The sequence below is a fragment of the Helianthus annuus genome, chromosome 14 (genome assembly GCF_002127325.2).
Source record: "Helianthus annuus cultivar XRQ/B chromosome 14, HanXRQr2.0-SUNRISE, whole genome shotgun sequence".
Lineage (NCBI taxonomy): Eukaryota > Viridiplantae > Streptophyta > Magnoliopsida > Asterales > Asteraceae > Helianthus > Helianthus annuus.
Genome location: NC_035446.2, coordinates 109,564,259 through 109,584,565, shown reverse-complemented (window position 1 = coordinate 109,584,565; position 20,307 = coordinate 109,564,259). Strand labels below are relative to the sequence as shown.

Here is a 20,307-nt window from a genome sequence, read left to right as displayed (position 1 = left end):
CATTTAGGACTTTTGAATCTGTCTGTAACCTAGAGAGCTGAAGTCTGTGATCAACTGGAACTTGTATCTTGTCATATATTTTAATTGAATTGCAGACTGTTGAACATGGAAATCATATGTCTTTCTGTATCTGTATATGATTTGCTGGATTCCGCACAGCAATCATAGTGTGACATTCTCATTAACAGGAAGATCCCGATCAACCAGGGAACAACAAGTGGTATCAGAGCTATGGATGTTGATTGAAGATACCAGAAGACATAGTTCATCGATTTCAGTCAAATTTTTGTAGATTTGAAGAGAGATTCAACTGAATTCAAGCGAAGATTGCATTGTGAAGAACAAATTTCATCGGAAATTTGTTTCTGATATAGTTTTCACCGGAAAACTTGCAGATCTACTCTATCTTTCTCATATTTCTCTCCGTTTTTCATCTTTTTCATCATAAAACTTGAAAAACTCAAAATTAAAACAGATTCAATGGATAAAACTTGATAAAATTACTATCAATCGGTTCGGAATCTCAAATTTTACAATCCTACTAAGTTTCATAATCAGATTCAAACAAATTCGTGTTAAAATTGAACAATTTCAATGAAAAACTGCATGAACTTGCTGATGTCAGCTGGTCGAATCGATTAGCATATTCATTCGTTTGCTGATGTCATCGATTTGAAAGAGATAACCGTTCAAAGATATTTTGGAAGTTATTGCTGACATCATCTTGGTAATCTGATCGAACAGCTGATCGATCGGACTGCATTGTTGTTAAAAGGAAGTTTGAAGTTTACCAGATTCCTATTCGATCGAACAGCTGATCGATCGAACAGCATTTGTCTAACCGATCGGCTAAGCTACTCGATCGAACACACTACTCGATCGACTACCCTGTTCGATCCAAGTGTTAGTGTTAAGTGTTGTTAAGAAGTCAAAAATTTTCTAAGTGTTTGTCTGATTTTACAGGAACATTCAAAATGGATGACATATTCACAAACCCTTTTAGTGATATGTATGGTTTCACTGTAAGCTCAGGAGGATCAGGAAATCCAGAAAATGATGATTCTACATCAAACAATACCAACACAAATCAAATCAAAGAGAAAAGGAAGGAAGCATGGGAATCAGAAAGCGCATTTGGAACTTTTAATCGTCCTCCAAAGTTAATGGCTATTGAAGATTATACAAGATGGGCAATAAAATTTGAAGAATGGCTGATGGCGTTTGCTTTCCCAAGCTGGAAAAGCATGAAAAATGGGTATGCTGCGGGTAAAAACAATGGTGAAGTATTGAGAAGTAATGAAGAGATTGATCTATTCGTTGCTGAACAGAAATGTGTAGCACTACTATTTCAATCTGTCAGGGAAGATATTATTTCACTAATCAGCTACACCAACGCCAAAGATTTGTGGATAAACTGGGAAAGAAATGTCTGGGAAGTAAAGAAATCTTAAAGAACAAAACTAAACTACTAAAAAAGGAGTTTGATATGTTCAGTTGTTTCAAAAATGAGTCAGTCTGCAAGATGATCGAACGTTTTGGTCATCTTAAATTGGAACTTGCACGTCATGATATCAAATATCCTGATGAGGAGATAGTTGATAAACTGTTCGATTCTTTACCAGATGAAATGGACTGGAGGTACTATGCTTTGATGTTGAAAAACACCATTCCGCCAGAAGAACTAAAACCAGATGTAGTGATTGAACGACTGGAAAGCCATGAGCTGGAATTGAAGAAAACGTACAAAGTCAATCATTCATATCAACAAAATCCAGAACTATACTATCCCAAAAGTTTGATGCCCAAAGCCTCATCACCGAAAACTGCATTTTCTGCTGAAAACATATCTCCAGCTCATAAAGAAAATCAAAGCAACTCAAACAAAGAAAGTCACAGTGGATATCATAGTGGGTCTACTTCTATTTCTACTGCCTCGACAAATCGTTCTGATTCAAAGTTCTCATGTAATATTGCTGTTGATCTGAAGAATGCACAAAACTTTGATGAAGAATCTGTGAAGCAACAGATGGTGTTTCTAGCATCTGTGCTAGAATCATATGAGGGGCTGATTGCTGGAAAAATTGGGAATACTAATCTGACAAAAGAAGACTATGATCAGATAGATCCCGAAGAGATGGAGTTAATTGATATCCAATGGGCAATGGCGAGTGCAGTGCGACGTGCACAACGCTTTATGGAGATAACGGGAAGAAAAACAATCGGTGGTCCTTCAACAAAGCTGGGATTTGATAAATCAAAGGTGAAGTGTTTCAAGTGCAAACAGAAAGGCCACTTCAAACGAGAATGCCGAAATGCATATGTTGAAGAATCTGAGAATCCATTCAAGGATGACTACTACAAGAAAGCTATCTATCATCAGAATAAGTCCGAACCGCCAAGAATAAAGCAATCTGAAGACAACAAAGGAAAATCTAGAGCTTTGGCAGTGATTTACGATGATGAAGGATATGATTGGAGTAAGGAAGTATTACCTGAAGATGATGCTATTGGTTATGCTTTTATGGCGAGTCATAATGAACCAATTCAATGGAAGGATAATCGTACAGAACAACAAAAGTACGAATATCGAAAAATGGTTGCTGAAGCAAAGATCATCCGACTCTCAGGTGTTTATGAGGAAGCAAAACGTGCAAACCGATGGGATCCAGATAGAGAGTGTTATTTGGATGAATATGGTAACATTGCTGTCGACTACAAGAAGATAGACATTGAAGCCATTATCCAAGAATACAAAGAAGAGGATGAGTACTGGCAACACAAATGGTGGGGTACACCAACATCGAAAATGATCGAGGAAGAAAGAAGAGAAAAGGAGAAGATAGAAGAACCTGTGAAAATTGACACCGGGATGATCAACACTGCACAGGAGATGACAGCTGAAAACTTGAGAGAAATGGCTGATAAAGTGCTTGCTGTCAAAGCACTTGAGGTAGATTCTACTCCTAATTCTGAGTCAAAGAAACAGGTCAGTCAAACTAAGTCATCAACTGTGTCAGGTAACAAAAACAATTGCAATGCTGATTGCAAAAGTTGTAATAAACAATGCAACTTTTGTACAACAGTCACATACCTCAATGGGGAGAAAATCAAGAATCTGACAAATAATGTTAGAAAACTTGAAAGTCAAATTCTTGATTGTGACAAAGAGTCAAAAGAATCAGCTGAACAAATAAAAGAATTAAAAACTGAAAACCTGAAAATTAAAGCTGATCATGACAAAATTCTTCTTGAAAGCAGAAATGTTGTTGAAAAATTTGAAAAATTGAAAAATGTCGTTAAAGAGAGTGATGATAGAAATGGAAAAACAACTAAGGAAAACGAGCATTTAAGAGCTGTTTTGATAATAAAAGAGGAAACAATCAACAAACAACTGGATGAGATAGCAAAATTAAAACTGAAGGTTCAAGAAAGTGAAATTGAAAATGAAAGAATCCAGTTAAAATTAAACAGCTATAGCTCAGCTAGCTTTGTTTTGCAGCACATAGTTCCTAAACCCATAGGGAAAAACAAAGCTGGTGAGGATGTGTTTTCGGATGGGAAAGGTGTAGGGTTTCACAGAGTTCCACCGCCAATCTTAGACAACTACACGAAAAAGCAGTCTAGTTTGGTGGAAATTGAAGAAGAAAATGATGTTACATTCCCTGAAAGTATTGATGTCACGTTCACTTCTTCCAATGACGAGGGTGTCCAAAATGATGTGGTGAAAAGTGTGGTGGATAATGTGCTTAAACCAGATTGTGACACTTCTGAGGAGGATGGTTGTTTTCTAGACAAATACATTCCGAAACAGAAATCCAAAAGCAACTTACATGATGAATCTGATCTTGTCATGTACAAGATGTCAGGATCGGATAAGTTGTTTTCGGATTCCGAGTTTCCATTAGAGAATGTGAATCTGAACAAATTGGCCAAAGTTTTTAAATTGATTGAAGTCGAGTTGTCAACAGTAAACACTCGAAAGGTCGAAAAGGTTCATAACAGGAAAACTGCCTATCCATCACGTGGTTATAATAACAACAACAGAAATTGGTCAGGTGGTTATCAGGGGGGTAAATCATATCAGAAAAGATTTGATCAAAATAAAAGATATGTCAAAAAGAAAACATTTGTGAACAGCTCAAGTTCACTTGCTGAGGAAGAACAGAAATTTTTTTCAAAATCTAACAAAGAATTTTTTGAGAAGAAAGCTTCACAAATTCAGTCTGAAGGCACAAGTCAAGTAGTTGATACTCGTACTTGCTTCAAATGTAATCAAATGGGTCATATTGCACGAAAGTGTACTGTTGTAAAACCTAAGACTGAAATTGTGAAGGTTCAACAAAGAAAAGATGACAAAAAGGGAAAAGCACCGATGTATGTTGAGAAGAAAGTTGTTCAAACTAACAATTTGAAAGAAAAATCTAAACACGTGAAGAAGTTGGTACCTAAACAAGATAAATTTTATAAGCGTGGTGCTGAAACTCAACAAGTGTGGAAACCAAAGGTTGTAACAAAAATTGAGAAGAAGGTCTCAATTCCTGAGGTGAAAAATGCTGAAGAATCAATGAAAATTGATTATGATGCAAATTTTCCACCTCTTAATTCAAAGAATTTCAAAATTCAAGTTGCAAAAGTCACGGTTGTCCCTAAGGCTGATGAGGCCTGGGTGGACAACATGTTTGACTAAACAATTTGAATTGCCGGAGCTTCCTGGTTTGCGAAGCATGAATCGGCATCTTTCTTGAAAGTTGTTTAAATGATGATTTGTTATGTGCAGGATCTTCCAAAACTTGTATCCAGGTGGATAATGGATAGTGGAGCTTCAAGGCATATGACAGGGAAGACCGCATTGCTGTATGATGTGAATGACATTAATGGTGGCTATGTGGGTTTTGCGGGTAATCAAGGAGGCAGGATCATAGGTGAAGGAACATTATCAAATGGTATTATCACGTTTGAGAGAGTTAACTACATCGCTGAGCTGGAGAACAACCTGCTGAGTATCTCCCAGATCTGTGACAGGATGTATACTACTTATTTCACCAACAAAGAATGTTTAATCTTGAAACCGGGATTTGTGATACCTGAAGAGTGGATCATCATGAGGGCACCAAGAGTCAACGATCTGTACGTGTTGGACATGAGCGTTGCTACTACAACCACGGGTCAGGCTCATTGTTTTGTGTCCAGAGCAACGGAAAAGGAGTCAAGGTTATGGCACAGAAAGATGGGGCATATTCACCTAAGGAAAATGAATCACTTAGTGCATAATGATTTGGTCACCGGAGTGAATATTAAAGGTTTTCATCTGGAAGGGGAGTGCATAAGCTGTGTCAGAGGTAAACAGAAGAAAAAGTCACACCCTACAAAACAAGTCAATTCAGTTTCGAGACCTTTGGAAAGACTTCACATGGATTTGTTCGGTCCAGTGAATGTTAAAAGTATAACAGGAGATTCTTACTGTTTGGTCGTGACTGATGACTACTCCAGATTTTCGTGGGTCATGTTCCTGAAAACGAAAGACGAAACCTTTGATAGTTTGGTGGTTTTGTTTAAGAAAATTGAGAATCTGTACCAGAGACCGATTTGTAGAATTCGAAGTGACAATGGTACTGAGTTCAAAAACAGTAAGATGGAGGAATACTGTGATGAAAGAGGTATACTGCATGAGTTTAGTGCTCCGTATACTCCTCAGCAAAATGGAGTTGCAGAACGCAAGAACCGGACGCTAATCGAGACAGCCAGAACAATGCTTGCAGATTCCAAGTTACCAATCAATTTCTGGGCTGAAGCTGTTTCTGCTGCATGCTATACTCTCAACCGAGTTCTTACTGTGAAGAAGTTCAACAAGACGTGTTTTGAGCTAATCAATAAACGCAAGCCAAATCTGAAGTATCTAGAGCCGTTTGGGTCACCATGCACGGTTATAGAACCTAATGGGAAGTTTGGTACAAAGAGCTTTGAAGGAATTTTTGTTGGTTACTCAGGTCCTACACGGCGTGTCTTTGTTCCAAGTGAAAAGCGTATTATTGAAGCAGCAAATGTTGAATGTCAGGGTTATACTATGCCACCTCAAAATCCTGGTGATTCATGGCGTTATAACTATGATAGACTTTGGGGATCGTTTGACATGAGAAAAGAATCTGAAGAGGAAGAAGATTTCTTTGATGAGCTGGATGTTTTTCGAGAATATGAATCATCGCTCAGATTTCCAGCAGAATATACGAGAAGATCTAGTGAAACATCAAATGACAATGAAGCAGGTCCTAGCAATACTGGTGATCATGAGGATGAAGTTGCTCCTGGAAATCAGTCAGTGGTAAATGATAATCAAGAAGCTGAAAATATGCCAATGTTTGATGACAGTGATTCAGACCTTGAGGGGGAGCAAATCCAGGTATTAAGTCAAACAAACCAAGTTAGTGAGCCGGATGCTGAACAGAATGTTACAAATCTAGAAGGAAATGTAGATGTTCCAGACGAAGTGATGCCTCGAACTCTTTCGTATCATCCAGAGGAACAGATCATAGGAGATTTGCAATCAGGAGTTCGCACCAGACGTCAACTTGATCAGGGCCTTTCAAGTTTTTATTCTTCAGTAAAGTCTTTACAAGATGAATTCTCACTGTGTTGTTTTATTTCGCAGATAGAACCTCGCACATACAAAGAGGCACTTACTGAGGATTCCTGGGTCAACGCGATGCAGGAAGAATTGAATCAATTTGAAAAGTTGAAAGTTTGGAAGCTGGTGGATCTACCTGAAGGTCATCGGAAAATAAATACCAAATGGGTGTTTAAGTGTAAGAGAGACGACAGAGGAGTAGTAGTCAGAAACAAAGCTCGGCTCGTCGTTCAAGGTTTCAGTCAACAGGAGGGAATTGATTTTACAGAGGTATACGCTCCTGTAGCAAGACTTGAAGCCATCAGGATCTTTCTAGCATTTGCATCATGGAAGAATTTCAAAGTGTATCAGCTTGATGTAAAGTCGGCCTTTCTATATGGCAAAGTGAAAGAGGAAGTATATGTGGGACAGCCGCCGGGGTTTGTCGATCCACATCACTCAAACAAAGTGTATCTTTTGGATAAAGCTTTATATGGCTTGCACCAGGCCCCGAGAGCCTGGTATGAGACTTTGTCACAGCACTTGCTAGCCAATAACTTCATCCGGGGAACAATTGATGCTACTCTTTTCACAAAGATTGTCGATGGTCACTTGCTGATAGTTCAGATTTATGTGGATGACATAATTTTCGGGTCAACCAACGAAAACTTGTGCAAAGATTTTGAGCAAGTGATGAAGCAGAAATTCGAAATGTCGTCAATGGGGGAAATGAAATTCTTTTTAGGATTACAAGTTGATCAGCTTCCTGAAGGAATTTTCATACACCAGACAAAGTACGTCCATGATATTCTAGAGAAATTCGGAATGTCAGACTCCTCATCTGCTGCAACCCCACTAGCAACAAATCATGGGATTCACCCAGATCTCACCGGAGACAGGGCAGACGAACGACTATATCGATCCATGATTGGTTCCTTGATGTATCTAACTGCTTCTCGGCCCGACATTATGTACCCAACATGCCTCGCAGCAAGATTTCAATCTAACCCTAGAGCATCGCACTTAATCATTGTGAAAAGGATACTACGCTACCTGAAAGGAACTCCATCATTGGGGTTATGGTATCCTAGAAAAGGCGATTTCACACTCGAGGGGTATTCCGACTCGGATTTCGGATGCTGCAAACAAAATGCAAAATCAACAACTGCAGGATGCCAGTTCTTTGGACCTCGCTTGGTCACCTGGCAGTGCAAGAAACAAACATCTGTTGCGCTATCCACATGTGAAGCAGAATACGTATCTGCAAGCAGCTGCTGTTCTCAAATCCTGTGGATACAGCAACAAATGCGCGATTACGGTTTGCAGTTTCTTAACACTCCTATTTTTGTTGATAACGAGGCTGCAATTAACATAACTAAAAATCCGGTACATCACGCTAAAACAAAACACATAGAAATTCGTCATCACTTTATTCGCGACTGCTTCGAGAAAAAGTTGATACGAATTGAGAAAATCCACACTGATGAGCAAAAAGCTGATCTGCATACCAAAGCTTTTGACAGAAATCGTTTTAAATATCTTTTAAAACTAAATGGTATGATGCTCTTTTCAGTGGTTGATGGAATTGTTAGCGTTGATGCAGAAACCACTGTGGATGATGATGATAAACAATCTGCAATGGTTTGTCGTCTTTTTACATGTTTTGGTCTTTAGGGGGAGATAGAAATATTTGTAAATATTGTAAATATATCTTTTTAGAAAAGCCAAAAACAGTAAAAATTCAAAAAGCCAAAAACATGATAAAATTTTCAAAATACCAAAAACATTGAAAAAGCAAAAATGAGTTTTGTTGATAAAAGAGGAAATGATAGTACATCAGTGGACTATCACAGCATGCTAAAGAAATGTAATGTCAAATGTGATAAACGGTCTCACTAATGATGTGACGATAGGTTTTCGTACATTTAGTAGATTTATTCGGGATATAAACATAAAATTTCAAACTTGCGAAAATTTGTGGGGAACACTACTTGGATATATAGGTAACCCCTGAAATCTCGTTTGAAAGGTCTCGTATTCTGATATACTAGGTGTTAATACTCTATGATGTCTGGGGTATTATTCCGGGACTTCTGCTGAACGGTAGTTCTGACCTAGTCCCTGGATAATGCTTTGCAGTAAATGCTTGAAACATAGCATTCTAGCCCTCAGTGATTAGACAATAAAATTGATAATCATCTGTTGTAGCTAAAAAGATCCTCTAAAGGGGACACACTGCTAAGTCGAAGCTGATATCTCTCTGCTGAACGGAAGTTCTGACCTGAGATCCCTCAGTTCTCGCATTTAACCCCTAAATTATGTACAGACATCATTGTAGTATTCTTGCCTGTAAGATTGAATATTGAGATTCTGGATACGGGAGTATATTCAAGAGGTGGGACACATGAATTGAGCTAAGTTCCTAAAACATCTAAATCGTATCCTGAATAGATTGAAAATTGTGTGAAAATTTAAGAGGACAACTATATCGTCAATCGAGGTGAATCGTTTAGAACTTAAAACGATTAAAAGCTTAACGGTGCTAGTGATTTGTCTCATGAACTGATATGATCCTCTTACACAAACTCACAAAGAGGTTTGTAAATAAAGATTTACTTTCATTCCTGTTAATATTTCAGTCTTCTTTTGATCTACTTCATGCATTGAAAATACAAAAATATTTTTTACATTTCTACTTTATTTTTGACAAACCAAGGTAGAAAGCGTATCATCAGATTCACAGTCTGATGCAAATGCAGAAAGTTGATCCTGTACTAAAAAGGCGAGTTGGGAGCTAATAAAAAACAGAGAGTTTTGGAATATCAAAATACAAGTTCATTAATTTGTAACTTGTAAATTTTCAAGAAAAATCTTTGAAAAACAATCAGTGTGCTTTGCTTCAGGTCAACCAAGGTCATTAAGTTGAACTTGGTAGACGAATTAAGTTTCTAGGGTCATTAACTTGGACCTAGATGCTTAAATGGATTTCTCATTCACTGATAAAATATGGAAAGGTTCAAAATCAGAAAAAGGGTCAAAAGTTATTCGAGTAAAGAGGTCATGATCTTTGGTTCGAACAGCTAGCCGATCGGCTAGGCTAGCCGATCGGTTAGGCCAATCGATCAGGTCATACCTATAAATAGGCAGTCAAGGCTTCTAGAAAGCTTTTTCATTTCTGTTCGAACAGACTGTTACTCGATTCATTGTTCTTGAAGATTCTTGATCTCTTTTTCATTTCAAATTTGTGTTGTTGGCTCACTCATCATCACAAATGGTAAAGGTATGTCATTCAATCTTTGAATCAGTGATTTCATGTTCTTCATTGAGTCGGTTAGAAAAATCAAGATTAGGAAAGATTAAGATAGAGTTAGATGATTCTGAGAATAGGGTTTTGATCGGAATTGCCTGATCTATAAGATTACCGGTTTAATTTTTGCAAAATCTTAATTAATCTTGATAGATCTAAGATTGAAAGTGACGTCAGTCGGAACTTTAGATGAAGATTTGAACAGGTTTTAGGTTGTTTTTAGAGAAAATAAAAACAGGGTTTTGATGTCGACATCATGAAGAATAATAATCTGTGTTCAATTTTGAGATATCTGTTAGGTTGTTCTTCATGATTATTTGAATGTTCTTCATGATGAAGATGTTGCTAGCCGATCGGCTAGACCAGCCGAACGAACAGCATCATGTTTTCATTTATGAATAATGTTTAAATCTTTTGTTTTTCTGCTTTGAAATAAGTGCCATGATATATTTTGTCATTGTTTAAAGTGTTAGAGTGAATCTGATGTATGTTGTTTTTGTTTAGTCATTTGCTAGCCGATCGGTTAGTCTAGCCGATCGAACAGCAAATGCTAGCCGATCGGTTAGTCTAGCCGATCGAACAGCATTGCATTATCTCATATATGCATGACTATCTTGGTTAATCTTTCGAGTAGTAAAATGCTAGTCGATCGAACAGCATTCTGCTAGCCGATCGAACAGTATTTTACTAGCCGATCGAACAGTATTTTACTAGCCGATCGAACAGTATTTTACTAACCGATCGAACAGCTTTATGCTAGTCGATCGAACAGCATTTTGCTAACCGTTTGCATGTCATATTGCTAACCGATCGAACAGAGATTTGTTAGTCGATCGAATAGCAACTTGCTAATCAATCGAATAGCATTGTTCTAGCCGTTCAAGTAGCATTGTTTGATGACCTTAGATATCTTGCATAGTCTTTTGCTAATCGATCGAACAGTATTTTGCTAGCCGATCGAGTAGACCACTCGATCGATCAGACCAGCCGATCGAACAGCAAAGGTTCTTTCAACACATCATTCCTATTCGATCGAACAGCAAATACTATTCGATTGAACAAGCCATTCGATTCACTGTTCTATCACTCTAAATATTTCAAGTGTTTCAAGTCTCTATATCTAATGTTTAAATTTTTCACAGGGACGAGGAAAAGACACTAACAAAGGACACAATGTTCCATCTACAATTGATGAGGTCTCTACAAAAGGAACAGAAGCAGAAAAAATGGCTGAGTGCTTAAGAAAAAGCAGAATTGCTAAGGCATTGTCTGATACAACAATAGTTTATGAATCTCATGTTAGAAGATTTTGGGACACTGCAAGGTTTGAAGAAAAGGATAATAAAATTCATGCAGTAGTCAAGAAGAAAGATGAAAACAACAAGGATATTGATGTTGAAGTAGTGTTTGGAGTAGAGGACATAAGAAGGGTTCTTGATTTACAAGATTCTGACAATGATCCAACGATCATGTCAGAACGTCTTGCTAAAGGGCTATGGTGTAGGTTGGGATTTTCTTCACACATCAACGGAAAAATGTTCAAAAGGAGTTTCTCGAAACAATACAGATACTTAATGCATTGCTTAGTGCATTCCCTATCTCACAGAAAGGGAGCTTATGATGAGGTGTCTGACTACATAATGAACATTGTTGTAAGTATTGTGCTGAACAGGAAATACAATATTTCACAAGTGATTTTTGAATTTTTAAAAGAAAATTGCTTAGCCGGGAAAGACAAATACATTATGTACCCAAGATTCATTATGATGATCTTGGATGACAAAGTTAAGGATTTGCCAAAGAACAATGATGATATTATGGCAATGGCTGAAGTGAATAAGACTGCTATTCTGAGAATCACAAAGGAGAAGGATGATAAAACAAAAGAGTTGATCTGTGCATTAAAGGATGAATCATACGTAGCTCCTGAAAATGATAAATGGAGACATGATAATAGTGATTCAGACAATGAAGACAATAAGATGAGTGAAATGATTGAAAAGAAAACCAGATGGTGGTGTATCAAAGATGGAAAGAGAAAGAGAACACCAAAGTCGACCCCTGTGGTTGTAATTAAAGAAACAGCAAAGGGTACAGTGATAGGGGGAGCTATATGATTCTTAGAGTATGTTATGAAAATTGTTACTAATTTTGTTTTAAAAAATTGTTTTTGCAGGGTCTTCTGAAGAACCTCAAAGAAAGCTAATTGATGAACCTGTCATAGAACCAAGGGAGGTGGTTGATAAAGGTGTTGGTTTAAAAGAGACTTTGGAAAGCTATTTTAAAAAGCATGAAGAGGCTGAACAAGCACAAGCTCAAAAGAAAGTTGGTCAAGAAGAGGAAGCTCAAAAGAACTCCAGTAATGAAGATTCAGAAGAAACTTTATCTGAATCTGAACTGGACAAGGAGACAGTGGGAAAAGGAAAGGTACAACTGAAGAAAAGACCTTTAAAGAAAAGAAAGAATTCTGAAGATGAAGATTCACCGTACAATCCTGAGGATTCCCAGAAAAACAGAAAGAAAAGAAAAGCTACTCGCAGCGGTGATATTCCAAGAGTGGTTAGAGCAAAGAAACAGAATGCTAAATCACAAAAAGAGAAGGAAGGAAAGAAGAAACAGGACACTGCTGAAACTAGTCCTGTAGTTGAGATACCAAAAGAAGTTCCTTTAACAGAAATTCCAATAGAAACACAAACTTCTTATGATGATTATGTGGAGATCACCGGAGTCAAATCTGCTAAACAAACATCTGATCGTCATGATATTCCAGAATCATCACAACGAAAGACAGATTATTTCAACTTAGATTTTGATAGCCTTGGTGGTGCTACTGGAGATTTCTTTAAAGATATGCCAGAGAGTGAAGGAGATCTATTTCATGATAAAAAGATGAAAGAATTGGAAGAAAAAGTTAAAGCCTTGGAAAAGGAAAAGGAAGAAAACGAAGCTGTACAAATAAAGTTGAAGGAAATGATTGATGAGTTGGAGAAACGGCACGAAGACGTAATGGATGCAGTGTTTACAAAAGATGAGAAATTGAATGAAATGAAGGAAGATATAAAAGATAATGCAGAACTTATTAGTGCACTTACTGATGAAATTGCTGCATTGAACGCCAAAGTCAAAGACTTGCAGAATATCAATCAGACTTTGAATCAACTCTTAAATGAGATGAATGAAGCTTCGACAAATGAAATGAAGGCAATGAAGCTAGAGATGGAAGCTATGAGAGCAGATAAGGTGATGAAAGATAAGCAACTGGAAATGCTTACGGCTGTGATTGAAGCACATCTGAAGGTGAACATCCACGAGGCTTTTGATCAAGTTGACATTATCAAGGCAAATGAAAGAAGGAAAGAAAGAGAAAGACAGCTTGCTGAAGAAGCTAACCTGAAAAATAAAGGCATAGCAGAAGAAGTTTAAGTTGTTGGATCTTCACAAAATCAACTTGAGGTAGGTGGATCATCTTCTCAACCAGAAATTGAAATGGTGGATGCTCAAGATGTTACAGCAAATGATGAAGAAATGGTGGAAGCAGAAAATGAAGCAGTTCATGAACCAGAGTTTATTATGGTTGGTGAATCTGTAGAGCCTATTATTCCGGAGAATGTTTTGAGAGACGTTCAAATCATACAAAGAAAGAAAAAGGCTAAAGAAGTATTACTACTGGAGTACTCTACCGACAAGTTTGTATTAGTTGGAAAAGCCTATAGAGTGCCCTATAGTGAAGAAGAATCTGCCAAGCTGTTAAGATTTTTTGAATTAAAGTATCAAGGGAAGATAGCTAGAGGAGAAGTGGAAGAAGAATCTGATAGTGATTTTTGGGAGGAAGAAGATGAAGATGATGATAAAGATGATAAAGCAGACGATAAATCCGATGATGATGATAAGCCTGATGATGATGATGATGATCAAGGCACATCGGGTTTGCTAATCAATGATCCATCCGTTCAAGATAAAGTAAATGAACTCATGAATGATGAAGTGAATGAACAGAATGATGATGCAGAGTGTGAAGGGTCATTTTCTGGAAACCAATCCGGTGATCAGGTACATCAACTCACATCTACTTTTATTTCTCTCTCTGAATATCATCAAGGAGAAGTAGATATTATTAGAACAAGAGCTGAAATGCTTGAGGAGTTGGGGTTAGAAGATGGGAAGTTTAAATTTGATATTGAAGATGAAATCCCAGAGTCTCCGATTAAAAACTTTGAACCACAATTTCCACTTGAAGCAGAATTTTATGATAATGTGACCATAGAGACTGATTCAGATTCGGAAGAAGAAAGAATAGATTTTCACTATGAAGGTGAAGACATGGCATTTCCTACATTCACAGAGTTATTTGAAGACATGAATGCAGAATTATTGAAGAGAAAAATTAAAGAAAGAGTTGCATCTGCTGATATGCCTGAACCAGTTCCAAGAGAAATTTCTGCTGAAGAGAGAAAGAAATGGTTCAGATCAATGCCAAAGGAAAGAAAGCCTCTTAGAGCTCTACAGTATTTTACTCATGATAAAGACTTATCTTGGGGTGATATTCTTTCTTGGGGGTATCTGGAAGACTTGAATGTTTATGCAATTCGAAGAGAGCAAGGTGTTCAATACTTCAGGTGCATTTCTGATCTTGCTACCTTACCCTGGTGGGACGTAGATGAATTGGTGGTTACAAAGAATATTAAACAATTCTACTACGGTCCTGAAGTAAAACAGAGAGACCAGAAGCTGTGGAATTACATCAAGTATCAAGCAACGATCAATTATCCAGATTGGAAACCACAGTTTCCTAAAAGAATTGTGAAGTATACAGCTAAAGGTGAGAAGGACGTTACTCTTGATGTCAAACCGCCAAAGTGTTTGAAGAGCATGCCTTTAAGGGCTATTGAGCAGGATTTCTATGATTTATTTCAAGCATGGCTCTATAATCCTTCTACTGCTGAAGCTGTGATCTCTTTGTACGATAAAGACACTGGTGAAGCTAGGAAAATTTGTATTCTAGACCCGATGTGGCTGGTAAATTGCTCAAAGAAAGACATAGATTGCTTGTTTGTCAACAAGATAATCTATGACAAGAAAGACAAAGCCATTGCTCAGCAGTACCAGAGTGTAGTTGATGTTTGTTTTGCTAAAGAAATCAACTCTGGTAAGAACTGGAAAACTTCATGGAGAGAAATAGAGGTTGATGAGTTTCTAAAGGTGTACAAGAGAAGTTTAAGATCCAAGGAAATTCAGAGAAAAGCTGTTGAAAGAGGAAGACGAAATCTTGGATTTGTACCTCCTACTGATCAGACACCCATAGAATCTGAAGAGAACAAGATCCCTAAGTGGGACAGAAAAAGAGATGGAGATCCAGTGTACAGAAATTGGTGGATAACAGAGGGAAGACATAAGAGAAGACAAATGTTAGCTGAACGAGAAGAGAAGAGAAAACAAAAGGCACGAGATAGAAGACGCAACAGGAGGTAATCAAGACTTTGCTGGAAGGGACTACAGCTTCATCCGAGGGGGAGTCTGTTAGTACATAAACGTCTGTAGCTTCCGTCAGCTTAAAGTCTTTATTTTGTTAAAGTTGTATAGTTTAATGTATAAGGCGTCAGAATACAGGGTTTGTTTTGTAAAAGTGCTGCTTTGTAAGCCGATCGGCTGGCCTAGCCGATCGAACAGCCTAACCGATCGAACAGCTGTTCGATCGGGTGGCCCAACCGATCGGTTAGCCTAACCGATCGGACAGCACTTAGCTTATTCTGACCTGCCTATAAATAGAAGTTCTGTCAGCTCATTTAGGACTTTTGAATCTGTCTGTAACCTAGAGAGCTGAAGTCTGTGATCAACTGGAACTTGTATCTTGTCATATATTTTAATTGAATTGCAGACTGTTGAACATGGAAATCATATGTCTTTCTGTATCTGTATATGATTTGCTGGATTCCGCACAGCAATCATAGTGTGACATTCTCATTAACAGGAAGATCCCGATCAACCAGGGAACAACATAACAAAATCAGCTTTCACACCTTTGTTTGAAGATGCACAAGTGCTTGTGAAACTAAAACTCCAAAAACCCCCAAATAATCTCGAACTAGGGTTTGGGATTCGGACCCAAAAACCGTGTTTTCCCCTAAATCTCTCGTCAAAATCAACAAGCTTGTGAAAAATTAGCCAAGTTAGACTAAAATTTCACTTGATTTGGACAAAAATTGAAGGAATTATGAAAGATTGAAGGTAGAAGAGCTATGGAGGTTGTGGTGGGTCTTGAGAAGAAGAAGATGATGGTGATGGAAGAATGTAGAATGACAAGAATGTGTGTGGCTGGGATTAACTCACGTGAAGTTGTGTTTTTATGTTTTTTTTTATATACAAGCGGACCCCAAACGTCGGACACAAAAAAAACTCCGCACCGTAAATTACGGTCTCACCGTAAGTTACGGTGAGACCTGGACATGTGTTCTTCGCCGTAAGTCAGTAGACTTCTACCATAAAACTTCAAAATTTCTTAACTCCACCGTAAATTACGGTATGACCGTAATTTACGGTAAAAACTGAACCTGAAATCTCACCGTAATTCAGTAGAGTTTTACCGTAATGCCCAAAATATTTTAACAACCACCGTAACATCTTCCACGAACACTCATAGTTATAAAAAAAATATAAAAAAAATACCAAAAAGAAATTTGGGGTTTGAGAATTAAAGCTTTTGTTGATGTTGAATGAATTTTAGTGATCAAAGTCCTCAAAGCCATACATTGGGACAATGTATCCCAAGTGTGGGGATGGGGAAAATTTTTGGGAGTTTCAAAAAAAAAAAATAAAATTTGTAAATCCAAGCGAAAATTGTTAAAATTTGAAAGCTTGATATTGTACCATGTGACACACCGACACCCATTCCTAGTCTTTTCTTGGTGAGGATTTGAGCCACACATGATTGTTATTGATATTTCATTGTTTGAGTGGCGGTGTGTCTTGTTGTGTTAATAGAACTTGTGTGTGAATACTTGCTAAATCCTAGAATTAGCATGCTTTTGAAAATGATAGGGGGACTTTTAGGAAGCCTCGTCTAGATGTGTGAAAGTGCGGGATTGGTGGGTTGGACCTCATACTTTACATATATGAGCTTGGTATTGTGAGGGGTGGGGGTTTGGTCCTTAGAAAGCCATGTTGAGCCTTAGACCATTCGATTGTGACCCGAGCCTACTTCCTACAAAAAATTTTACCTTTTGAGATGACCCGGTTTAGGAGATTTAGTTTGTAGTATTGATGTTCGATGTTATAAAAAAATGAAATGAAATGAAAAAGAAAAAAAGAAAAAAAAAAGAAAAGAGAAAAGAAAAAAAATTGTATTTAGTTGCAATAGTAGTTGAGAATGTTGAAGAAGTTATGTATATATTTGATGGTTGCTTTGTTTAGTGGTAGAAATAAAAACCGGGTCAAATCAATTAGCTCTTTCATATGTATTCCACCAGTTTCCTACCTTTACACCTAGCCCCGTTACAACCCGCAAGTCCCTTTGATTCTAAAGCATGTTAGATATTTGTTAGGAGGAAACTTGATTTGTATACAAGCTTATTGTCGCACACACACACACACGCATTGAGTGGTTTTGCATTACATGCTAGTAATTTTTGTCACCGAGAGTTTGGCGAGGGGTGTGTCTTATGATATGGTTGAAGGTTAGTAAAAGGACGGCACATTTAGCTTGGTTTGCATGTTTGATCACTTTGGTGTTGGAATAGTTTTTGAATGGGTTGCTTGGGACAAGCAACGGGTAAGTGTGGGGATGTGACGGTGGTCCGTTGGACAAACCTTAAATGGGTTAAAAATATTAAAATTCCATGCTTTACTTGGTTATCTGCTTGAACTTAGTAACTATGAGTGTTCGTGTGTTTTGCAGATAACCAAGTAAAGCATGGAATTTTAATATTTTTAACCCATTTAAGGTTTGTCCAACGGGCTTTGATCACTAAAATTCATTCAACATCAACAAAAGCTTTAATTCTCAAACCCCAAATTTCTTTTTGATATTTTTTCCCCATCCCCACACTTGGGATACATTGTCCCAATGTATGGCTTTGAGGGCTTTGATCACTAAAATTCATTCAACATCAACAAAAGCTTTAATTCTCAAACCCCAAATTTCTTTTTGGTATTTTTTTTATATTTTTTTTATATTTTTTAATAAACAAAAGCAAACTAATAAACTAACAATATTTCAAAGCTAAAGAACATAACAAGACTAAGGAAAGAGTACATTGACCTGGTGAAGTTTGCCACAACAGATGTTGTAGATAATCTGACTTCCTATCACCACCCTCACCCAAATATCCGTACATCTTCCCCACACTTGAATGTCGCCATGGCCCTGAAACATAGAAAGATAAAAACAACAAAATCAATATAAAACCCCGGGTTGCCTCCCGAGCAGCGCTAAGTTTCGAGTCTTCAGCCAGACTGTGCCACCCCCATTTATGGTGGCTCAAAGAATCGGTTCCTATCACCTCCCCCACTGTAGCTTGTCATTGGGCAAAATGCATCCGTCTCATTTTGACTCGGTGGGTAATCAAATACACTCTTGCTCGCACCCATATATGTTTCTTCACGGTCCGGTGGGTGTTTTTTTCTCATTCGTGGTAACACATTTTTCATACAGTCACTAGACTCACCACCCTTCCTCTCAATGGACTCATAACTAATCCCTCCAGTTTGAACATCGAAGTACAACCAACAGTTCTTTTCGGTCATGGTAATAATCTCGTCTCTACAATTAATTTGAGCATTTGCTGCGTATAGAAACGGTCGACCTAAAATTACCCTTTGTTGTGATGCCATATTGGTAGAAGCATAGTCCAAAACTAGGAAATCCACCGGGTATTCAAATTCTCCCAACTGAATCTTAACATTCCTAACCATTCCCCGTGGACGCCTCCAACTTCCATCCGCTAAGCTCACCATGTTGTCTATACCTTCGAGTGGACCAAAGTCGTACACATCGTATAGATCGCTTGGTAGCACACTCACGCTTGCCCCGTAGTCCAACAATGCGTGAGGGATTTTTAATTTTCCCACACGGATAGGCACGATTGGCGCTTCACACTCTCTATCATTCTCGACTTCGACATCTTTTTCCAAACCTGCATTCACTTGACACGAAGAAGTTAGCAATGTTTCATTAAATTTAGTATTTGGAACGGTGCTTACCACATTGATGTTAATGCTTTTTATGTTCTTGGGATTTGGCACCGTATCACTCGGTAGCTGGCCTTTTGCTTTCTTTAATATCGCCACGTCACTTGCAAGTTGACCCATTTGAGTGGTCAACGACTGGATGCTTTTGTCACGAACCTCGTCCTTTTGCATCCGAACCTCATCACGTCGGTTCATTCATTGCATCTCCATTTGCATCGCCTTCAACATCTCCATCATCTCATTTCCACCCGAAGAGCTTTGACCCGTTTGATATTGCCTTTGAAATCCTTGGTTTCCTTGGAAATTCGGGTTGGCTTGATTTGATGGATTCCCATACCGAAAATTTGGATGGTTCCTCAACCCGGGGTGGTAGGTATTAGAATTCATGTTGTAGTAATTTCTACCACCCCCTCCTTGACCTTGGCCTTGAACCGCATGGACTTCTTCGTATTGCCCTTCCAACATCCCTTGGCAATTTTCAGCCGCATGACCTATTTCATTACATAAAGCACAAACATCATATATTTGGTTAGTGGTTTGAACATTACCATCATCTATGGCGTGCACTTGCGGTCGGGTAGTGGTCGGTCGGGCTCTTCTTGAAGCTTGAGCTTTCCTTTTTGATGTAGTTGCCATGCTTTCCAAGAACTCCCAATCATTGTTCTCATAGTTTGTTCCAAACGTCCCACCGGTGATAGACATCAAATCACGTGCATCTTCGGCACTCAACCCTTCGTGGAAGGCATTCATCAACTCCCACAATTCAATTCCATGGTGAGGGCAATTTTTAATCATCATATTGAAGCGCTCGAACGCCTCATGAAACATCTCACCATGTTGTTGTTGAAAGCTTCTCAACCCCTTCCTTGCATCATTGGTCTTTTGGGCGGTGTAAAACTCATCTAAGAAAGTTTGTTGCATCTCCCCCCATGTATATATAGATGCCGAAGGTAACGTGTAAAACCACTTCTTTGCCTTATCTTCCAAGGAAAATTGGAACAAAACCAATTTAATATCATCAGCCGAAAACCCTTGACTCCCAAGAGTGTTGCAAATCGAGTCATAAGCCTCTAAATGGAAATAAGGCTCCTCCGTTGCCAACCCCTTGTACTTTGGTAAACTTTGCAAAGAGTTGGTTCTTACTTCAAATGTTCGCCCTTGATCATTATGAGGAATGACTACCGGTGAAGGGTTTTGCGTGATTACCGGCCGAAAA

General features: G+C 38.1%; 1 protein-coding gene and 1 non-coding gene across 2 annotated transcripts; both read left to right on the top strand.

Moving 5' to 3' along the window:
• Window positions 1-1,522: 1,522 nt before the first annotated feature.
• Window positions 1,523-13,331, top strand: LOC118486532. The gene is made up of 6 exons (XM_035983034.1): window positions 1,523-2,260; window positions 2,348-3,017; window positions 8,175-8,242; window positions 11,051-11,564; window positions 11,622-11,999; window positions 12,085-13,331. Exons 1-6 carry the CDS (start codon window positions 1,523-1,525, stop codon window positions 13,329-13,331), a joined length of 3,615 nt encoding a protein of 1,204 aa, XP_035838927.1.
• A 6,526-nt stretch (window positions 13,332-19,857) lies between these two features.
• LOC118486990 lies at window positions 19,858-19,963 on the top strand. Its single transcript, XR_004880157.1, has one exon. It is a non-coding gene; the product is annotated as a small nucleolar RNA R71 (small nucleolar RNA).
• The last annotated feature ends 344 nt before the right edge of the window (window positions 19,964-20,307 follow it).